This window comes from Xenopus laevis, chromosome 2L (assembly GCF_017654675.1).
Source record: "Xenopus laevis strain J_2021 chromosome 2L, Xenopus_laevis_v10.1, whole genome shotgun sequence".
NCBI classification, from domain to species: Eukaryota; Metazoa; Chordata; class Amphibia; order Anura; family Pipidae; genus Xenopus; species Xenopus laevis.
Window position 1 is genome coordinate 184,887,297 of NC_054373.1, and position 23,195 is coordinate 184,910,491.

General features: G+C 40.2%; 1 protein-coding gene across 1 annotated transcript; it reads left to right on the plus strand.

Annotated features, from left to right (window-relative positions):
* Positions 1-5,264: 5,264 nt before the first annotated feature.
* On the plus strand, positions 5,265-22,895 carry wdr73.L (WD repeat domain 73 L homeolog). The gene is made up of 8 exons (XM_041582824.1): positions 5,265-5,422; positions 8,287-8,354; positions 8,425-8,513; positions 11,254-11,342; positions 14,943-15,010; positions 19,490-19,651; positions 20,804-21,169; positions 22,527-22,895. Exons 1-8 carry the CDS (start codon positions 5,361-5,363, stop codon positions 22,772-22,774), a joined length of 1,152 nt encoding a protein of 383 aa, XP_041438758.1. The 5' UTR covers positions 5,265-5,360; the 3' UTR covers positions 22,775-22,895.
* The last annotated feature ends 300 nt before the right edge of the window (positions 22,896-23,195 follow it).

Genomic DNA, 23,195 nt, shown 5'->3' on the forward strand with positions numbered 1-23,195 from the left:
GCCCCCCCCATAAAATAAAATAAAAAAATTGGGGCCCCAAAATTTTTTTTAAAAAAAAACATTGGTGGCAGGGGCCTATAGAATATTAAAATATTACATTGGTGGCCAGGGGATTAGAAAAAAAACCCCACACATTGGTGTTCAGTAGAATTGAACTCGTGGCTTCAGGACTTGAACTTCACCTCCTCGGTTCTTTTTGCCGCTTCAGGACTCCAATTTTGGCTGTTTTCGTGGCTTCGGATCTTTTTGCCGCTTCAGGTCTTCGGCTGTTTTCGTGGCTTCGGCACTTGCGCATTTCGGCTGTTTGGGACCTCAAAAATGGCCGCAGGCTTCAGCACTCTGAAGGGGGGCCCTGGTCTTTCAAAACTGCAGCACTGCCGGGCCCCCCTTCATGCCCAGGCCACTTGTCCCCCCTTGATGGTGGCCCTGTTCATATCCCAGTCTCTTAGTCAAATCAATGATTGGTTGCTAGGGAACATTGAACCCTAGCAACCACATGGCTGAAAATGCAAACTGGAGAGCTGCTGAATAAAATGCTAATTAACATAAACCACAAATAAATGACACCCAATTGTTAGATTCTAAGACGATCACTCTCTACATCACACTAAAAATGAATGTAAATGTGAACAAGCCCTTTAAGTTATGAATATATACTCCCTATTTCCCTATATGAATTGAGAAGAGCATCTCTCATTCACCCCTTTATAATGAAATAATTACATTTTTCTTAAAATGATTTCCTTTTCCTCTGTAATAATAAAACAGTACCTTATAAATGACCCTAAGCTCTAATGAGTCCTTATTGGAGGCAAACACAATCCTACTGGGTTTAGTTAAAGGAGTTTTTAATTGACTTACGATATACAGATCCACATCACAGAAAGATCACTTATCTAAAAAAAAGTCCCGAACTTTCTGGATAACAGGTCCTGTACATGTATTGTGATTTTAAACACGTTCCTTTTTAAAGTTTAATACAGACGTCATGTGTCTCAACCAATCAGTTTCACTCTGCATGCATTTCTTTAGAAAGGCGCCAATAAAGGGTAAGTGGTGGAAAATGGTATTACATGTGGGGATAGTTGATCTGATCGAGACCTGCAGCAGCTTCTTTTATATCACGGTATAGTGCAAACACTAAAATAAACACACAAACATGTTCAATCAGTATATTTTTTAATTCAGATACATTTTCATTCTTAGATGAGGCCAATGTTGTTAATCCCCAATAAACATTCTTATCCCAACAGACGTGAGTTTGAGACAACATTCCAATGGATTTCTCACTCCGTCGGCATGACGATTACGAGGGGCACTGGCAATTTCAATATAGGAATCCACAGTCTGTGCCAGAACGGTTTCAAGTTAAACGTTTACTGTGTTATAGAATGGCTAATTCTAAGCAACTTCATTTTTTAAAAGGTTTTCTGTTTCTAGCCTTTAAATTGGGGTCACTGACCCCACCTAAAAACAAATGCTCTGTAAAGCTACAAATGTATTGTTATTGCTGCCTTTTATTACTCCTCTTTCTATTCAGGCCTCTCCTATTCATATTCCAGGGTCTTATTCAAATCACTGCATGGTTGCTAGGGGAATTTGCACCCTAGCAACCAGATTACTGAAACTGCAAACGGAATAAAAAGCTAAATAAGTCAAAAAACCCAAATAATAAAAAATGAAAACTAAGCAAATCGTCTTAGAATAGCCCTCTCTACATCATACTAACAGTTAATTTAAAGGGGCAAACACAGGAATAGGAACAGACAAAGGTGCTGCTTAATTACACGCAATTTACAAATGAAAGGCCGAAACAGTTGTTATACTTATTTATAATGAGGCCCCAGGGTCTGCTTTGCCTACAGATGAACCAAATCCACTATTAGATTCTACGACTGGCAGGGTTAAATATACTAATTAAAAAAAAAAACAAATTCTAAGCATCTTTCTAATATACATTATTTACAATTTTTCAAAGTTAAAAAATGAAATAACTCAAAAACCACAAATAATAAAAAACTAAAAACAATTACAAATTGTCTCAGAATATCCCTCTCTACGTCATACTAACAGTTAATTTAAAGGTGAACAACCCAGCTTTTATTCCTTAACTGCAATGTAGTCTGTAAATTCCTACCTGCTCTGGGAATGGGAAGGGTGGCTGGAGCAACGGATAGTAAAACTACAACTCCTACAATCATCAGAGGCTTAATTATTTATGTACTATATTAAAGGGGTGCTTTACCTTTAAGGCAACTTTTTGCATTTTATAGAATGTCAAACTCCTAGCAAGTCTTCATTATTTACATATAATTGTTCTTCAGTTATTTGCCTTGGTCTTTTGCCTCCTTCCAGCTTTCAAATGGGGGTCAGTGACCCCATTTAAAAAGTAAATTATTTGTAAGGCTGCAGATTTATAGTTAAAGGGGTTGTTCACCTTTGAGTTAACATTTAGTATGATGTCGAGAGGGATATTCTGAGATATTTTGCAATTTGTTTTCATTTTTTATTATTGAAGGTTTTTGAGTTATTTAGCTTTTTATTCAGCAACTCTTCAATTTGCATTTTAAGCAATCTGGTAATTAGGGAACAAATTCCCCTAGCAACCATGCATTGATATGAATAAGAGACTGAAATATAAATAGGAGAGGCCTGAATAGAAAGATGAATAATAAAAAGTAACAATAACAATACGTTTGTAGCCTTACAGAGCATTTGTTTTTTAGAAGGGGACAGCGACCCCCATTTGAAAGATGCAAAGAATCAGAAGATAAAGACAACTATAAAACTATAAAAAATAAATAATGAAAACCAATTGAAAAAGTTGCTTAGAATTGGTCGTTCTGTAACCTAATAAAAGTTACCTTAAAGGTGAACCACGCTTTTATTGCTACTTTTTATTACTGGTCTTTCTATCTGGGCCCTTTTCTGTTCATAGTTTTGTTTTTTATTAAAATCAGTGCTAGGTTGCTAGGATGATTTGGACCCTAGCAACCAGACTGCTGAAAACCAATTGCAAATTGTCTCAGAATATCCCTCTCTACATCATACTAGGCGATTTTTCAGTCAAAAGTATTTTTTTCAGGTTTAAAAAAACCCCAAAAACTCGAATTTGTCTCAATTTATTACACCCAACCCTGAAAATCGCTGGAATCCGAAAATACATCATGTAAAACTTGTGAAGATCATACAGAAGTCCATGGCAGAGTCTTTGGGAGGGTTTTGTTAGAAATCTTTACTAAAACTCACACAATCTAACACAATATAAATAACCCCATAATGTCTGTTGGAAAGTTGTGAAGAAATAGAAGGACTTCCAAAAGTATAAAGCATACCCCTCAACTGTCCCGTTTTGAGTGGGACAGTCCCACTTTTGACAGCTCAGCCCGCTGTCACGGATTTGTCCTGATAAGTCCTGGTTTCTCTTTGATCTGCTGCACTGAATAGCCAGGAACAGATACAAAGTTTCTAACTTAATTGCGTCTTGGCAGAGAGCCCAGAATAGATACTTGACAAACTTTTGTGACAGTTTGATAAGATAAGAAGTTACACTCACAGCTTAAAGGGCAATTCACCTTCATTTGCAAAACTGTAATAACATATAAAAACCACAGAAACGTGTTCAAACTTTCTTAACCTGCTAAATTATGTAAAATGAACATGGTCATTAGGGGGTGTGACCCCAAAAATGGGCATGGTCAAAAAATCTTTTTGTCTGTCTTTCTGTTTCCTAAATGTTAGGCGGTATGACTCCCTTCTCAGCCGTCACTTATACAAACTCCGCCCTCAGCCTTCCACCCTCTTCCTTCCGCCCTCTACCCTCTTTCCTCAGCCCTCCACTCCACCTCTTCATTCCTTCTCCCTCCGCTCTCCCCCCTTAGAGAGGTCCACTGACAAAACCTAAGATGCCTATTTTCTGTGAAAAATTTTGGCTCACCACTTTAGGAGCTTAGAGACAAGACTGACGGATGAAAAGACAGTTCTGAGGGGGGAGAGCGGAGGGATGAACAGGAAGAGCGGAGGGCTGAGGGCGGAGTAGGGAGGGCGGAAGATGGAGGGCTGAGGGCGGAGTTTGTATGAGTGACGGCTGAGAAGGGAGGGTAGAGGACGGAGGTGTGACTGCAGATTTGGAGGATGAGTGACGGTAAAAGCATCCGATGCGCCATTGCTAAACCATAGGAGATCACATAGAGGACAGGTATTTCGCAGGAGGATGTCCTAAAATGTGTCTGTACATAATCAGCCAAAGTCAGCGATGTGATCACCTAATTAAACACACGGAATTCAGCTTGACTTGGTCACCTTCAAATACGACTCTATTTACTCCTCCATCTCACTCACATCTGCCCCTCCTGTCATGTTCCTCAGCCTTAATGATTTCATACCTCCCAACTCTCCCTTTTTCAGAGGGACAGTCCCTCTTTTGGCAGCTCAACCTGAGGTCCCTCATTTGTACTGGAAAGTCCCTCTTTTCTCTGCACTGAACAGCCACAAAAAGAAACAAAGTTTCTAACTTAATTGGCTTTTGGCAGAGAGGCCAGTACAGCTAACAGGAGCAACTAAGATACTTTGTAACAATTTTGAGATAAGAAAATAAGTAATTTTAACAGTTTAGATAAGGAGAAATATTTTCACATTTTTATAACCTGCCAAACTTTGTAACATGAACATGGTAATTAGGGGGTGCGGCCACAAAATGGGTGTGGTCAAAATAAATTGCCACGCAACATGACAAAAAAATTTTTGTCCCCTTTTTTTTACTTCCAAAATGTTGGGAGGTATGTGATTTCCTCTCAGCCTTCCTCCCTCATCACCTCTCCTACAATAACTATCTTGTTCATCTTCTCTAGGAGCCAGACTGAGGATAAGACTGAGGATAAGACTGACAATAAGACTGACAATAAGACAGACAATAGGGGTGAAGGCAGAGGCAGGAGGAGGATGAGGAGGATGAGACCTTAAAGTAAATAAAGTGAGTGGTGAGGGCAGAGTAACGTGACAGGAGGTGAAATGTGACACAAATCGCTGCCAGGAGGGGATAATAAATCTTTATTAGAAGGGGGAAAGATAAAAGGAGAAGCCTCATTTCAGTTGTTTAGAAGATTTCATATCACAGACTTTGGCTGAGAATGTCAAATAGTTTCCAGAGGAAAGCAGTAGCTCACACCTCTGTCCTGACTCCTCCCTCAGCCGATAACTTGTGACATCACGAGCATAGTCTCTTCTCGCGAGACTTCGGTAAACACAGTGAGAAAAAAAACAGGAAGTGTTTAAGAGCCACAGGACATTACGCCCACAACCCGGGACAGAATCCGGAAGTGGATTTTCATTGCGCTTTTCGGATTGGTCGCTTGTGTCACATGAGCATTCTCAGCATGGAGAGTGAAGAGTACGAGGAATGGATGTTGGAGTCTATTCGCCTGTGAGTGTTACCTCATTGTGTCTGTCCCTTTCTCTGCACTGCTGCTTCTGACTCCTGATACAACTTCCCAATATCCATTCATTCCTCATTCTCACTGGGTTTATAGTTCTGTGTAACTGTCATTGTGTCTGTCCCTTTCTCTGCACTGCTGCCTCTGACTCCTGATACAACTTCCCAATATCCATTCATTCCTCATTCTCACTGGGTTTATAGATCTGTGTAACTGTCATTGTGTCTGTCCCTTTCTCTTCTCTGCACTGCTGCTTCTGACTCCTGATACAACTTCCCAATATCCATTCATTCCTCATTCTCACTGGGTTTATAGTTCTGTGTAACTGTCATTGTGTCTGTCCCTTTCTCTGCACTGCTGCCTCTGACTCCTGATACAACTTCCCAATATCCATTCATTCCTCATTCTCACTGGGTTTATAGTTCTGTGTAACTGTCATTGTGTCTGTCCCTTTCTCTGCACTGCTGCCTCTGACTCCTGATACAACTTCCCAATATCCATTCATTCCTCATTCTCACTGGGTTTATAGTTCTGTGTAACTGTCATTGTGTCTGTCCCTTTCTCTGCACTGCTGCTTCTGACTCCTGATACAACTTCCCAATATCCATTCATTCCTCATTCTCACTGGGTTTATAGATCTGTGTAACTGTCATTGTGTCTGTCCCTTTCTCTTCTCTGCACTGCTGCCTCTGACTCCTGATACAACTTCCCAATATCCATTCATTCCTCATTCTCACTGGGTTTATAGTTCTGTGTAACTGTCATTGTGTCTGTCCCTTTCTCTGCACTGCTGCTTCTGACTCCTGATACAACTTCCCAATATCCATTCATTCCTCATTCTCACTGGGTTTATAGATCTGTGTAACTGTCATTGTGTCTGTCCCTTTCTCTTCTCTGCACTGCTGCCTCTGACTCCTGATACAACTTCCCAATATCCATTCATTCCTCATTCTCACTGGGTTTATAGTTCTGTGTAACTGTCATTGTGTCTGTCCCTTTCTCTGCACTGCTGCCTCTGACTCCTGATACAACTTCCCAATATCCATTCATTCCTCATTCTCACTGGGTTTATAGTTCTGTGTAACTGTCATTGTGTCTGTCCCTTTCTCTGCACTGCTGCCTCTGACTCCTGATACAACTTCCCAATATCCATTCATTCCTCATTCTCACTGGGTTTATAGTTCTGTGTAACTGTCATTGTGTCTGTCCCTTTCTCTGCACTGCTGCCTCTGACTCCTGATACAACTTCCCAATATCCATTCATTCCTCATTCTCACTGGGTTTATAGTTCTGTGTAACTGTCATTGTGTCTGTCCCTTTCTCTTCTCTGCTGCCTCTGACTCCTGATACAACTTCCCAATATCCATTCATTCCTCATTCTCACTGGGTTTATAGATCTGTGTAACTGTCATTGTGTCTGTCCCTTTCTCTTCTCTGAATAAGGAAACTGTATACACTCACGGAACTTGGATACAATGTGTAATAACTTAACAGCTCGGCGTCTCCTCCAGTCACGTGACCCTGCGTGATGTATCCAATTAGCAATAAAGAAGAGGATGCGATGCTGTGTTGAAATGGTGTGCTACAAAGCACCTCCAAAATTTTTATTTGTGCGGAATGTGGCCCAAACGTTTCAGGAGCTGCCTGCTCCTTTCTTCAGTGGATAAGTGCACTGCTGCCTCTGACTCCTGATACAACTTCCCAATATCCATTCATTCCTCATTCTCACTGGGTTTATAGTTCTGTGTAACTGTCATTGTGTCTGTCCCTTTCTCTGCACTGCTGCCTCTGACTCCTGATACAACTTCCCAATATCCATTCATTCCTCATTCTCACTGGGTTTATAGTTCTGTGTAACTGTCATTGTGTCTGTCCCTTTCTCTTCTCTGCACTGCTGCCTCTGACTCCTGATACAACTTCCCAATATCCATTCATTCCTCATTCTCACTGGGTTTATAGTTCTGTGTAACTGTCATTGTGTCTGTCCCTTTCTCTGCACTGCTGCTTCTGACTCCTGATACAACTTCCCAATATCCATTCATTCCTCATTCTCACTGGGTTTATAGTTCTGTGTAACTGTCATTGTGTCTGTCCCTTTCTCTTCTCTGCACTGCTGCCTCTGACTCCTGATACAACTTCCCAATATCCATTCATTCCTCATTCTCACTGGGTTTATAGTTCTGTGTAACTGTCATTGTGTCTGTCCCTTTCTCTTCTCTGCACTGCTGCCTCTGACTCCTGATACAACTTCCCAATATCCATTCATTCCTCATTCTCACTGGGTTTATAGTTCTGTGTAACTGTCATTGTGTCTGTCCCTTTCTCTTCTCTGCACTGCTGCCTCTGACTCCTGATACAACTTCCCAATATCCATTCATTCCTCATTCTCACTGGGTTTATAGTTCTGTGTAACTGACATTGTGTCTGTCCCTTTCTCTGCACTGCTGCTTCTGACTCCTGATACAACTTCCCAATATCCATTCATTCCTCATTCTCACTGGGTTTATAGTTCTGTGTAACTGTCATTGTGTCTGTCCCTTTCTAACTGTCATAGGTGCTGCACCCAGAACTGCTATAAACACTGGGATTTGTGCCTTACAGGAAACGCCTTTATATTAAGAGTCGTAATAGTATTAGTCTGTGTATTCTGTATTGTGATTGGTCTGTTAAAGAAATTGACATCTGAGTTGTTTTATATTGGCTTTTAGGGAACGCTGGGAGCATGTGCTTTGGAGACGTTCTGCTCAGAGAGTAGTGCTTCAGTTGCTCGACAATAATAAAATACATCTTTCCATGTCTTTAGTTGAACTTTAAAATAGAAGCATCACTGACTCTTCTGCATTTACCTTCTCAGCTACAAGGATCTACATGACTTTGAGCTTCAGGGTCCCACAAGAGTTGTTGAGTGGATAGGGGATAAAAGTAAGACTTACAATTATTTTCCCCCTCCCCCTCTGCACACGGAGTCACTAAACTGTATCCTCACCCCCAGGTATCTGTGTAGCAGGATATGACAGTGCCAAGAGAAATGAAATCCTACAGCTGCTCATTCCACAGAAACTGCACGCCAAAGAGAATCCGGTAGGTGTTCAGCAGATATTGGCGTAAACCCATTGGTGAGTGTGATTTTGTTATCACCACAATCCTCTCAGAGAGCACAATGGTAATTAAAACTCTTGTCTTCTATCCACCCACAGTATACGATTAAATTAAGCTCCTGTTTCACTCAGAAATGGCCAGAAAATCAACTTATTACCCAGACAAAGCCATGACAATTGTCATATATTACAAGATTATAGATATATAGAAAGGTTAGTGTAACAATGGCCCTGCTATATCCAGGACTTCCCACGGAAAGGATTGCACCCCAAATTTCATCCCAGCTGGCCTTCAGGCTGGGCCCCCTTAGCTCATAACAAGGTTACAGATATATAGAAACATTGGGGTGTCACCCTGCTATAGTTCCAGGGGTACCCAGGGTACAAATAAGCACTCACCCCAAATCTCCCCCTAACTGACCTTCAGACTGGGCCCCCTTAGCTCATAACAAGGTTACAGATATATAGAAACATTGGGGTGTCACCCTGCTATAGTTTCAGGGGTACCCAGGGTACAAATAAGAACTCACCCCAAATCTCCCCCTAACTGACCTTCAGACTGGGCCCCCCTTAGCTCATAACAAGGTTACAGATATATAGAAACATTGGGGTAACAGTCACCCTGCTATAGTTCCAGGGGTACCCAGGGTACAAATAAGCACTCACCCCAAATCTCCCCCTAACTGACCTTCAGACTGGGCCCCCTTAGCTCATAACAAGGTTAAAGATATATAGAAACATTGGGGTGTCACCCTGCTATAGTTCCAGGGGTACCCAGGGTACAAATAAATACTCACCCCAAATCTCCCCCTAACTGGCCTTCAGACTGGGCCCCCTTAGCTCATAACAAGGTTACAGATATATAGAAACATTGGGGTGTCACCCTGCTATAGTTCCAGGGGTACCCAGGGTACAAATAATCACTCACCCCAAATCTAACCTTCAGTTTGGCCTCTTGTAAATATTGCTTTGACCGTCTCAACAGTTTAGGAACCTCTGTCCTAAAGGTTTGTACATTCTTTGTTAATCCTGCAAGTTGATGGGTGGCTGAAAGTTATAAAATAGAATCTCATGATTGTGACTAAAGGGGCATTACTGTGATTCTCTGATGGGATGTTGTTCCTCCAGCTTGGGCAGTAAAAAGCTAGGCCAGGATACAGGATTTGGGCTTTGGGCAGGTTGTAATGTACTTTAATTTCAGCAGGTGGCAGTAGCTTTCTATATCTTTTATTACTGAACAGAAAACACAATGGAGGGGAAAATATACTCGACATTCTTTTTTATATAGCAACAACATGTATACACATCTTAAGAGATATTGTTTATTTCTATGTATTTGACCATTCTGTACATTCCCTAAATAGCCCTGACATGCATCCACTTGGTTCTGTAATACAAAAACAACAAAGATTTGAGTTGGAAACCATATTTACAGAAATGTAAATTAAACCTTAAAGGGGAACTATCACGATAATGAACGTTTAATATAATCTTCAGCATATTGAAATAAGAAACTTTCTAAATACAATCAATTAAATATTCTGTATTGTTTCTGAAATAATCAAGTTTATCTTCACTATTCCTCTCTCAGCATCTGTTTCTCTTCATTCTGTCTTCATGCAGCAGTTGGGTTTCAGATATTCACTGACAGTTAGATCCAATATATCTTATATATATATTGGATCTAACTGTCAATGAATATCCGACACCCTACTGCTGCATGAAGACAGAATGAAGAGAAACAGTTGATGAGAGAGGAATAGTGCAGATAAACTTGATTATTTCAGAAACAATGCAGAATATATTTTAATTAATTGTTTGTATTTAGAAAGTTTCTTATTTCAATATGACGAAGCTTATATTATGGGGCAGATTTATCAAGGGTCGAAGTGAATTCAAGGGAATTCTCGAAGTAAAAAAATTTGAAATTCGAAGCTATTTTTTGGATACTACGACTTCGAATTTACTTCGAATTCGATTCGAAGTAAAATAGTTTGAATATTCGATAATCAAAGTACTATCTCTTTAAAAAAACTTCAACTTCAATAGTTCGCCAAATTAAACCTGCCGAAGTGCTATGTTAGCCTATGGGGACCTTCTAATGTATTTTTTAAAGTTTTTGGAAGTTGAAGTAAAATCATTTGATTGATCGCTAAAATTGTTCGATTCGAACGATTTAATCATTCGATTGATTTTACTTTGACCGCAGGAACCCCAAATTCGATGAAAAAAACTTCGAAGTCGAAGTATTTTAGTTTGATGGTCGAATTTCGAAGTATTTTTAACTTCGGAATTCGACCCTTGGTAAATCTGCCCCTAAATGTTCATTTTTGTGATATTTCCCCTTTAAATCTCAGGTTGATAGGTGGGGTAAAAAGGGGCAAAAGAAAGTGGAGTGAAGGAAGGATATTCTGATGGTGGCCCAGCAATTGAATTATTTTGTATAACAGAAGAATAACCTTCTATCCAGAAATACTTACAATGGTGATGATTAATTATTTGGGTAGAGGAGAGCCGAATAGTTGAATAACGGGGTTACTTCTCCTAACAGGCAGTTAGTGTCTGTCTGGATCATGAACAGTGTTGATTATAGCTGACATTTTGCTTAGGTTCCAGATACATGAGCTTTTACTGCGTTAGGTTTCCTCTCTGGCTGATTCTGGAAGTTTATGTGAATTTTCCATTCTTTATAAAAACACTCACCTGCACTTTTCTCCCACCAGGGTTTGTGCCCAGAAAGAGATTTGAAGGTGGAACATGGAGGATTTATTGATGAGCCTGTGTACAGCCTGAAACACATTCCTCAGAGCAGGTATTATATATATATATATATATATATATATATATATATATATATATATATATATATATATATATATATATATATATATATAATGTGTGTGTGTGTCTTCCTTTTACATTTACTCTGTACAGCAGGAGGGAGCTCTGCTAAAAACTTCCTTAGCCCGAGGCATTACAGGGGTTGTTCACCTGAGCTAGTTTTAAGTAGGATCTCTAGAGTATATATTCTGAGACAATTTACAATTGGTTTTCATTTTTTATTATTTGTGGTTTTTGACTTATTTAGCTTTTTATTCAGCAGCTCTTCAATTTGCATATTAAGCAAACTGGTAACTAGGATCCAGATTCCCCTAGCAACCAGGCATTGATTTGAATAAGAGATTGGAATATGAATAGGAGAGGGACTGACTAGATAGAGGAGTAATAAAAAGTAACAATAACAATACATTTGCAGCCTTACAGGGTATTTGTTTTTTAGATGGGGTCAGTGACCCACCCCCACTTGAAAGCTGGAAAGAGTCAGAAGAAGAAGGCAAATCATTCAAAAGCTTTAAAAGAGAAAGAAATGAAGGCCAATTGAAAAGTTGCTTTGAGTTGGCAATTCTATAATATACTAAAAGTTAACTTAATGGTGAACCGCCCCTTTAAAGGGGTTATTGGTAAGACCCTGCAAGACGCTCGTCATATTCTATTACAGGTATCGGATCCATTATCCAGAAACTACTTATACTGAAAGTTCTGAATTACGTAAAGGCCGTCTCCTATAGACTCCATTTTATCCACAAAATAATTTTCTTTTTTTAAAAGAATTTCCCTTTTCTCTGTAATTATAAAATAGTGCCAACTACTGTATTATTAATCGTTATTGACGCAAAACAATCCTACTGGGTTTAATTTGTGTTTAAATCTTATTTTGGTAGAATTAAGGTATGAAGATCCAAACTGTGCAAAGATCCGTTATCCAGAATACCCCAGGTATTTCCTCTCTCACAAAACTTGTTTTTAAATAGTTGCCTTTTATTTCAAAATTGCTACAAAAATAGGAATTCGCTTACTGCTATTGCTGCAAGTACCACAACCAGGAGCAAACTCATTTATACTTTTCAGAGCTCATGATTTCATGATGTTCAGCCCCCAACTCATTGTACCCAATAAAGGGATTGTTCACCTTTAAATTAACTGTTAGTATGATGTAGAGAGGGATATTCTGAGACAATTTGCAATTGGTTTTCATTTTTTATTATTTGTGGTTTTTGACTTATTTAGCTTTTTATTCAGCAGCTCTCCAGTTTGCAATTTCAGCCATCTTTTTGCTAGGGTCCAAATTCCCCTAGCAACCATGCACTGATATGAATAAGACCCTGGAATATGAATAGGAGGGGCCTGAATAGAAAGAGGAGTAATAAAAAGTAGCAATAACTATACATTTGTAGCCTTACAGAGTATTTGTTTTTGAAGGCCATTTGAAAGCTGGAAAGAGCCAGAAGAAAAAGGCAAAACATTCAAAAACTATAAAAAAAATAAATAAATAAATAATGAAGACCAATTGAGAAGTTGCTTAGAATTAGCCATTCTATAACACACTTATCGTAAGGCCACACTGGGCGTTTGGGGAGATTTGGTTGCCTGGCGACTAATCACCTCGTCTTTGCGTGACCAATCTCCCCAAACGCCTTCCCTCACTCTGCGCCAGCTAAAATGAAATAAACGCCGGTGCTAATCACATGTTTCGTTTTGCGAAGTCGCGCGAAGTTTCCTCGTGAGGCAACTCCGGACGACTTCGGAAAACGAACCCCCGCGTGTGATTAGTGCCGGCGTTTTTTCTTTTTAGCCGGCGCAGAGACACGGAAAGCATTTGGGGAGATTGGTCGCCGCAAATACGAGGAGATTAGTTGCCAGGTGACCAAATCTCCCCAAAATGCCCAGTGTGGCCTTACCCTTAAAGTTAAATTAAAGGCAAAGCACCTATTTAAGTTGGGGGCTGGCAGCCTGTAGCTGTGACAGAAGTGCAGGTTTGATATTTCCATGAGTTTATGCTAAACAACTATATAATCCGTGCGTCTGGCTGGGAGTTGCTCGTAGCCTCGCTGTATGAGACCCTCGTATAGGAACTGCCTCAACCCCCCATTCACAGCCCCACTTTGCTGCACTGCCCAGTGTGGGGCCATAGAGAAGTCATATACTATGTGTGTGTGTGTATGTGTATATATATATATATATTAAACTGCAGGAACATGTGGGACCTTTATTTCAATCAAATCACATCAACAGGAATCTCTCTGCATTCTCCCAATCCTTCCTGTTATGAGCACACACCCTGTTCCCTCCTGGAATCTTCTTTCATTTACCACTTTGCTCTCTTACAGCCAAATTTAAAGGACAGATGTGACTGCAGCAGCCACAAAGTATATTACTAAGGGGCTTATTTATCAAAGTCTGATTTTATTTTCTGCTGCAAACTCCGATGAAAGTCGCTCGGGTTTTTAAGCTTATTTATTATTACATTTTCCCAAAATTTGCTTTGTGGGAAAAAATCCAAATTTTTTTTTCTCTTGATTTTTTTCACCTGAAACCTCAGATTTCTTATGTTTTTTGCCCAAAAACGGTGGGGTGTTGCACGAAACCCAGCGCACATCAAAGAATCATTGGGACTTCTCCCATTGACTTATATGGAACCTCGACACGTCTGAGATGCCGAATTTTCTGATTCAGACTTTTCCATCCTCGGGGTTTAATAAATTCTGAAGCATTCATGATTTTTTAAAAATCTTATATTTTTCGTGATTTTTGCATTTGGAGTTAAGTAATTAACCCCCTAAGTATTGGTATTAGATTAGCTGGTTAGTTAATAAAGATATGTGATCCATTATCCAGAAAGCCGTTATTCAAAAAGCTCAGAATTATGGAAATGCCGTCTCCCATAGACTTGATTTTATCCAAATAATCCAGATTCTTAAAACTGATTTCCTTTTTCTGTGTAATAATAAAACAGTAACTTGTACTTGATCCCAGCTGTATTTAGTAGACTAAGGGTGGCACAAGGGGAGATTAGTTGCTTGCGACAAATCTTCGCTACTGCAGACGACTAATCTCCCTGAAATGCCTTCCCACTGGCAAGAAAGTCGGATTTCTTACGTTTCCCAAAGTTGCCTCACGAGGAAACTTCGGATGACTTGGGAAAACCAAATCGATGTGTACGACGTCCCGCCCCAAACGTTCTGTATAACTGATCCCATACCTGTATAATTCTGTATAACTGATCCCCCATACCTGTAAAATTCTGTATAACTGATCCCATGCCTGTATAATTGTGTATAAATGATCCCATACCTGTATAATTGTGTATAGCGGATCCCATACCTGTATAATTGTGTATAACGGATCCCATACCTGTATAATTCTGTATAACTGATCCCCCTTACCTGTATAATTCTGTATAACTGATCCCCCTTACCTGTATAATTCTGTATAACGGATCCCATACGCGTATATACAAATTAGCAGGTGATTATTTTAACCCTTTGATTACTTTACAACAGCTAAATGTGAGTATTGTGTGACAGTGGCATATTTTGTTCCAGAATTTGTGATCCTTTTATTTTTGCTGCAGTCTGATAGTGACGAGTGGGCCGGCGTCTTGTCCTCTGTGGGTTTGGCAAATAGGCCCAGAAGATAGAGGTGAGTAATTACAGTTTTCTCTCATCCGTAAAATTCCTGTGCTGGGAATACCGCAGAACCCCCAATGTTATGTTTTTCAGGGGACCAGAAAAAAGGGGTTTAAAATCAGGGAAATAATTACAAGTTGGTGAACTGTAATGAAGAATGAGTGTAAAATGAGGCAACATTGAGGTTTTGCTGGAGTCTTACACAAAGGGGTGCACACAGTCCAATATTTAGGATTCGGCTGATTTCTGAACCTGAACCCTAATTTGCATATGCAAATGAGGGGCTGGAAAGGAAAAAGTGATTTTTTCCCCTTGTTTTGTCAAGAAAAGTCACGTGATTTCCCTTCTGTCCCCTAATTTGCATATGCTAATTAGGATTCGGTTCAGCCAGGCAAAGGATTCGGCCGAATCCCAAACTGAATGGGAAGTGATTGGTGGATCTCTACTTACAGACGTGGCCCCTTTCAGTCTCTCAGGTCATTTGTGCTCTTTCCTGTGGCTCCTGGTCCGTTACACCCCCCGTTCCTCTAACACAGGATTATCCACTGGACTGTGTGTCCTGGAACTGTCCATAAATATTCCCTGTTTACATTTTGTAATTGCCCAGGCCATGGACAATCATAGGCTGTGCAGGAAAGTCATAAAGGGGAAGTTTGGCTTTAGATTGAATATCCCTGAATAGATCTGCAATTAGTCTTTGTTTTTATTATTCTTAAAATGTTCTTTTTTTAATTTTTTTTAAACTATTTAGCTTTTTGTTTTGGAATTTCAGCAACCACTCAGTCTTTCACAGGGTATGGCTCCCATGTTAACCGATAGACTGTGTATTTGCATATACAGTCATGTGAAAAAGTTTGGGAACCTCTCTCAGCCTGCATAATAATTTACTCCACTTTCAACAAAACAGATAAACAGTGGTATGTCTTTCATTTCCCCGGAACATCTGAGTACTGGGGTGTTTTCTAAACAAAGATTTTTAGTGAAGCAGTATTCAGTTGTATGAAATCAAATCTCACACTAATGTGAAAAAATGTCTGTGCAAATATGTGGGTACCCTTGTAATTTTGCTAATTTGAATGCATGTAACTGCTCAATACTGATTACTGGCAACACCAAATTGGTTGGATTAGCTCATTAAACCTTGAACTTCATAGGCAGGTGTGTCCAACCAGGAGAAAAAGTGACCAATTGCAAGTTGTGCTTCCGTTTGACTCTCCTCTGAAGAGTGACAGCATGGGATCCTCAAAGCAACTCTCAAAAGATCTGAAAACAAAGATTGTTCAGTGTCATGGTTTAGGCCCGCAGTGATCCCCAACCAGTAGCTCTTGAGCAACATGTTGCTCCTCAACCCCTTGGATGTTGCTCCCAGTGGCCTCAAAGCAGGTGGTTATTTTTGAATTCCAGGCTTGGAGGCAAGTTTTGGTTTCATATAAGCCAGTTGTACCGACAAACAGAACCTCAATGTAGGCTGACAATCCACATAGGGGCTACTAAATGGCCAATCACAGCCCTTATTTGGCACCCCAAGAACATTTTTCATGCTAGTGTTGCTCCCCAACTCCTTTTACTTCTGGTTGTTGCTCACGGGCTCTAAAGGTTGGGGATCCCTGGTTTAGGGGAAGGCTACAAAAAGCTATCTCAGAGGTTTAAACTGTCAGTTTCAACTGTAAGGAATGTAATGAGGAAATGGAAGGCCACAGGCACAGTTGCTGTAAAACCCAGGTCTGGCAGGCCAAGAAAAATACAGGAGCGGCATATGCGGAGGATTGTGAGAATGTTACAGACAACCCAAAGATCACCTCCAAAGACCTGCAAGAACATGTTGCTGCAGATGCAGGTGTATCTGTACATCGTTCTACAATTCAGCACAATTTGCACAAAGAACATGTGTATGGCAGGGAGATGAGAAGCCCTTTCTGCACTCACACAAACAGTCGCTTGTTGTATGGAAAAGATCATTTAGACAAGACACAGTCATTTTGGAACAAAGTGCTTTGGACTGATGACACAAAAAGTTATTTGCTCATAACAAAAAGCACTTTGCATGGCGGAAGAAGAACACGGCATTCCAAGAAAAACACCTGCTACCGACTGTCACATTTGGTGGAGGTCCCATCATGCTGTGGGGCTGTGTGACTAGTTCAGGGACTACTGGGGCCCTTGTTAAAGTCCAGGGTCGGATGAATTCAACCCAATATGAACAAATTCTTCAGGATAATGTTCAAGCATCAGTCACAAAGTTGAAGTTCCGCTGCAGGGGTTGGATATTCCAACAAGACAATGACCCTAAACTCACTTGGAAATCTACAAAGACATTTATGCAGAGGGACAAGTACAATATTCTGGAGTCCCCCGACTTGAATATGATGGAAAATCTATGGGATGATTTGAAGCAGACTGTCCTTGCTCGGCAGCCATCAAATTTAACTGAACTGGAGAGATTTTGTATGGACCAATGGTCAAAAATAGCCACATCCAGAATCCAGACACTCATCAAAGGCTATAGGAGGCGTCTAGAGGCTGTTACATTTGTAACTAAGTATTGATGTAATATCTCTGTTGGGTGCCCAAATTTATGCACCTGTCTAATTTAGTTATGATGCATATTTCATATTTTCTGTTAATCCAATAAACTTTGTCACTGCTGAAACACTACTGTTTGTATATTTAAAGGAAGTTGCTACTGTGAAAGCTCAGCCAATGATGAACAAAACTCCAAAGAATTAAGAGGGTTCCCAAACTTTTTCATATGACTGTATGTGCGCAACAATTGGGAATCTGTTATGTGGCTACACATTATTCGCTAATTGGACGCTGAACTCAGATTCTTTGAAGTGAGTTAGAATTGAGTCCATAACATTTTATGAGCCTCCGTCACAGACCAAAGGGCTAATGTGATTTAGCAAATACAATATATTGATGGGGGGACACATTTAAAGGAGTGCAAAGTGCAATGTAAATAACTCCCCCTTCATCCTTTAGGGGCCATTTATTAAACCTCAAATTTTTCTGGTTGAGTTTGTAAAGGGGAAAACTCACATTTTTAGAGCAAAAAAACCTTGAGTTTTTAGAGCTTTATTATACCCCAAAGCTGCTAAAAATCTGAATCTGAAAATCCTCCGTCTGAAACCTGCCGAGGTCATGTAGAAGTCAATGGCCGATGTCCCTGAAGTTGTTCCGTGATCTGAGCTGGAGAATCCGATAAATCTGGGTTTTTATACGATAATCCCATAAAGTTTCGTTTTCAGAGCGTCGGCCATACAATCCGACTTTTTCAAGAAGAATTATTGATTAATGAAGTTAAATTCATGGACGAGAGTTTGGTCGACTTTGTTTTAATAAAAAAAAATAGTTGAATTTGAGTTTTAGTTAGGGATGCACCAAATCCAGGATTCAGTTTGGGATTCGGCCTTTTTCAGCAGGATTCGGATTCACCTGAATCCTTCTGCCTGGCCGAACCGAATCCGGATCCTAATTTTCATGTGTAAATGGAGGCGGTGGAGGCCGAATCTTTGCGAAGGATTCGGGGGTTAAGCCAAATCCAAAATAGTGAATTTGGTGCATCCCTAGTTATAGTAAATAACCCCCTAGGGGCAGATTTATCAAGGGTCGAATTTCTTCAAAATTCGACCATCGAATTGAAATACTTCGACTTCAAATATCAGGTCAATAGGCCATAGGCTGACATAGCACTTCGGCAGGTTTAATTTGGCGAAGTTGAAGTTTTTTTTTAAAGAGACTGTACTTCGATTATCGAATATTCGAACAATGTTTACTTCGAAGTAAATTTGAAGTCGTAGTATCCTATTCGATGGTCGAAGTATCCAAAAAATAACTTTGAATTTTGAATTTTTTTACTTCGAAAATTCCCTCAAATTCACTTGGACCCTTGATAAATCTGCCCCTTAGTGTATGAGGTTAAAGGTTTTGAACAGTGACCCCCAACCAGTAGCTCGTGAGTAACATGTTGCTCTCCAGCCCCTTGGATGTTGCTCCAGTGGCCTCAAACCAAGAACTTATTTGTGAATTACTGACTTGGAGGCAAATTTTTGTTGCATAAAAAACACATTCTGCAAAACAGAGCCTCAAGTAGGTTGCCAGTCCTCCAATGGGCTACCAAATGGCCAATCACAACACTTATTTGGCACCCCAAGAACATTTTTGTTCACGGGTTCAAAGGGTTGGGGATCCCTGTCCTAGAACATTGGCTAATCCGTAGCGCACTTTGTTTATTCGCCATAAAATTCAACTTTTCATTGTCTTATAAAGGGGAGATTACACGAGAGTGAATAATTCTGTAGGGAGAATGGTGTAAGGCTTTCATGTTAGACCTTAAATCAATGGGCCTGAAACTTTGCAGGTGCAAATAAAGTGTTTTATTTAGAAGTGCTGATCTAATATTTGTTTTCTGACCTTGAATCAAAGCCACAATTACAGCCATTGAGCCTTGAGAGTGAAGATATTTCATGGAATAATAATTGTTCTCTTGTAGACGTCATTCAACCCATCAGCACCATCCCTTCTGAAGCTGGGAAAGGAACCTGGACACGAATTGCCACTACGACCTCTGCATCTCCCCAGATTCTACATGGGTCCCAGGCCGACAGCATCCGACTTACAGACATCAAATCCACAAAACAGATTCACACTTTAGGTACTGACTGTCTGATTGTGTGTTTAGTTAAATGGCTGTTCACTCCTGCAGTATTAAATAGGAATGCACCAAATCCAGGATTCAGCCTTTTTTTAGCAGGATTTGAATCCTTCTGCCCGGCCGAATCGAATCTGAATTTGCATATGCAAATTAGTGGGACTTTTTGTCACAAAACAAAGAAGTAAACAATTTTGGATTCGGCCGAACCCGTGAATCCTTCGCCAAAGATTTGGCCGAATACTTCAAGTTTGAATTGGTATTCAGCCGAATCTTTCGAGAAGGATTCAGGGGTTCGGCCGAATCCAAAATAGTGGATTCGGTGCATCCCTAGTATTAAAAGACAATTTGCTTTTTTTTTATTTTTTTTATTTTTTTTATTTTAACTACCGTAGTTGATGTTGCCCTCTGGTTGATGGAGCACTATTACCTTAGCAACCAAGCATCAGTAACAATGGAAGATCAGTAGGAGTGGCAAATATAAGTGGAATTTCATTTGGCAAAAAATAAGGCATATTAGCCTTTGTCTCCTATTCATTTCAGTGAACCCAGTTATGTTTGCTAATATTATTGTTAAAGGGGAAGTATCACAAAAATTAAAATTTTATATAAGCTTCAGCGTACAAACAAAATGTAACAAAATAACTGCCTTTTGCACAAATCCTGCATGTAGAGAGACATGATGTCTGGTGAGTTTAATAGAGTGACCTCTAATACATCTTCTAGGCAAAAGGAATCCCCCTATAAGAGATATTGAATCTGTCAATGAATATCTGACACCCAACTGCTGCATGAAGACAGAATGAAGAGAAACAGATGCTGAGAGAGGAATTGTGAAGATAAACTTGATTATTTCAGAAACAGTGCAGAATATTTAATTGATTTAGAAGGTTTCTTATTTCAGTATGATGAATCTTTTAGTAAATTTTCGTTATAGTTCCCCTTTACGTTGCACTTGGGGGTAGGTCCATCGCTTCCAGGCTTTGCCCAAGTGAAATAGTTTTGGGTGTATTATACAGTAAATGAGCCCCGCTGGACATGCTCCGGATTAGACTTGGATGTGTAAAACTACGGAGCACAAGACATAGAATTTAGTTTCCCCATTTCAGGTAACGTTCTTGTTATTTTCCTGACCCAATCATTGTGTCTCTCCAGGTGTGTCCGGGAGTGATGGCGTCAGCACCCTCTGTTTTCTGGACTCTCGCACAGTGTTTGTTTGCTGTATGAATGGAAGGCAGTTCATTGCGGATATACGAATGCCGGGGGCCGCTAGTGAGGGGAGTGTGGGTGAAGAGGGGCTTTCTTGTGTCACCTGGTGTTCAGCAGTTCATCCCTCAAAGGAAGATGTTTGTTCCACAGTTGCAAGTGTTTCATCTGAAGGTCACATGTGTCTTACCGACCCCCGAAACCTTAGTGTCCCTCTTAAATGTGCCACGTGGTGCACTCCTATTCCTGCTGCTTCGGAACAGCTTCTGAGCATCTGCTGGGCCCCTGCATTGTCCGACTGCATCTCAGTGTCAGGTAATTTCACCTGCCAAGTGGCAGTCCCAAAATATAACAGCTGGGGAGAATGGTCCAGTATCCGGAAAAAACAAGGCCGCCTAAATGATATGGATTTATAATAGTCAGAAAACATGTCTCTGGGAACATTAGAAGTTCTAGTAATATTAGCAGCCTTGTGGTTGGCTGATTCAGAAACAGCAACTGCCACCTCTCCTACCGTTCCTGGTGTTTCTGGTCAACCTCAGGGATTACTGGTTTCAGTTTGGACATTTTTGCTGACTTGCAACCTTAAAGGACCAGTAACATCAATGTTAGTATACCATGAAAAAAAACAAAACACCAAGAATAATTAAACTTTAAAATCGCATAGCCTTTATTAAGAAATAACTTACCAAAACTCTGCTTGCGCTCCTCTTCAGAAAAGGCAATCCATCGTGCGGCGCTCGATTTCTCCTCCCTGCCTTCCTTATAGGAGATAGCCAGGGAGAAGAAATCGAGCGCTGCACGATGAATCGTCACTGTATCGCCTTTTCTGAAGAGGAGCGCAAGCAGAGTTTTGGTAGGTTATTTCTTAATAAAGGCTATGCGATTTTAAAGTTTAATTTGTGTTTTTTTTTTAAAAAATTTTTTTGTGGTATACCAACAAATTCTTTAACAGTAAAGATCTGTGTCTCCAAAGATGCCCCAGTAGCTCCCCATCTTCTTTTCTGCTGATTCACTGATTCACATGCTCTGTGCTGCTGTCACTTACTGAGCTTAGGGAGCCACTCACAATATACAGTACACATAGAATAGAAATGTCACAATATAAGGCTGATTAGTAATTAATACACATAATTACTACATGGCAGCACAGAAACCAGTGCAATTAGCATCAGAATTGAATAATCAGCAAACCTGTAGCATAAACTTATATTACAGCCAGGGAAGCTCATTTTCTGCTGGATAATTAGTGACGAGCCCTAAGCTTAGCTTCTCAACAGCCAATCAGAGCCCACTGAGCATGTGAGTGTCACAGACACTTTCCAAGATGGTGACCCCCTGTGACAAGTTTGAAGTCCTGGATCATTGCTGCTATTGACAAGCTCAAACTTTAGCCTTGTGCAATAAATTCAGTATATTAAATATGGCATTTATAGCCACATTCATTTTTATGGTTTAGTTCTTCTTTAATGGTTAGCAAACTACGATTGGCAGAGGAAGAGATAAGCTTCTTACTGTGTCCTATATTGATAGGCTAGGCCGCTAGGGGTACAGGGAGTACATACTCAGAAGGACATTTATTCTTTCTAGACATTAAACATTTCAGCACAACTTTTGGAAGCTCAATACGTTTGCCGTATTCACGTCACTAATTATTGTGTTCTTAATCCAGGCTTCGGGGGCTCGGTGCAAATCTTTGACACAAAACGGTGGGATTCTGCTATGAAAGAAAGAGAGGCCGTATTTATACACAAAGGGCACTCGGTCATGGGAACATGTGAGGATGGAAGGGAGCCGACTGTTACAGCACATGCGTGGCACCCGTGGAAAGAAAGAACTGTTCTATCTGCAGCCAGCGACGGCTCTTTACATGTCTGGAACTGGTCAGACTTACCGGAGCATGATGGAACCGAGCTCTGACCTTTACTCCATGTTAATTTGTGTTGGTGGCATCGTGTTTTCTTTTGTTAGATAAGTACATCTTTTACACAACGGTGTCTTTTAATGCACTGCTATTAAATGCACCATGTTTTATACAAAATACTGATGACTGGTGGACTGTTCATGTGCAAATAAATACACAGAATCCGTCCATAGAGGGACTGTGGGAATCTGGGAGTTCTGTTCTAAACAGCCCTAAAAAAACAGAGGATTGATGGAGCTTTACCTGCTATACATGAGATAAGCAGTTGTCTTATTTATCCAGGGGGGCTATTGGTTGCAGAGGAATGCTGGAATTTGTTTCTCAGCAACAGGTAAAACCCCAAATTGTTTATATCCGTAGAATCTCACCAGTACAAATGTTCCGTTTGGGTGTCAAGCCCTAAACCATCAACCAAGG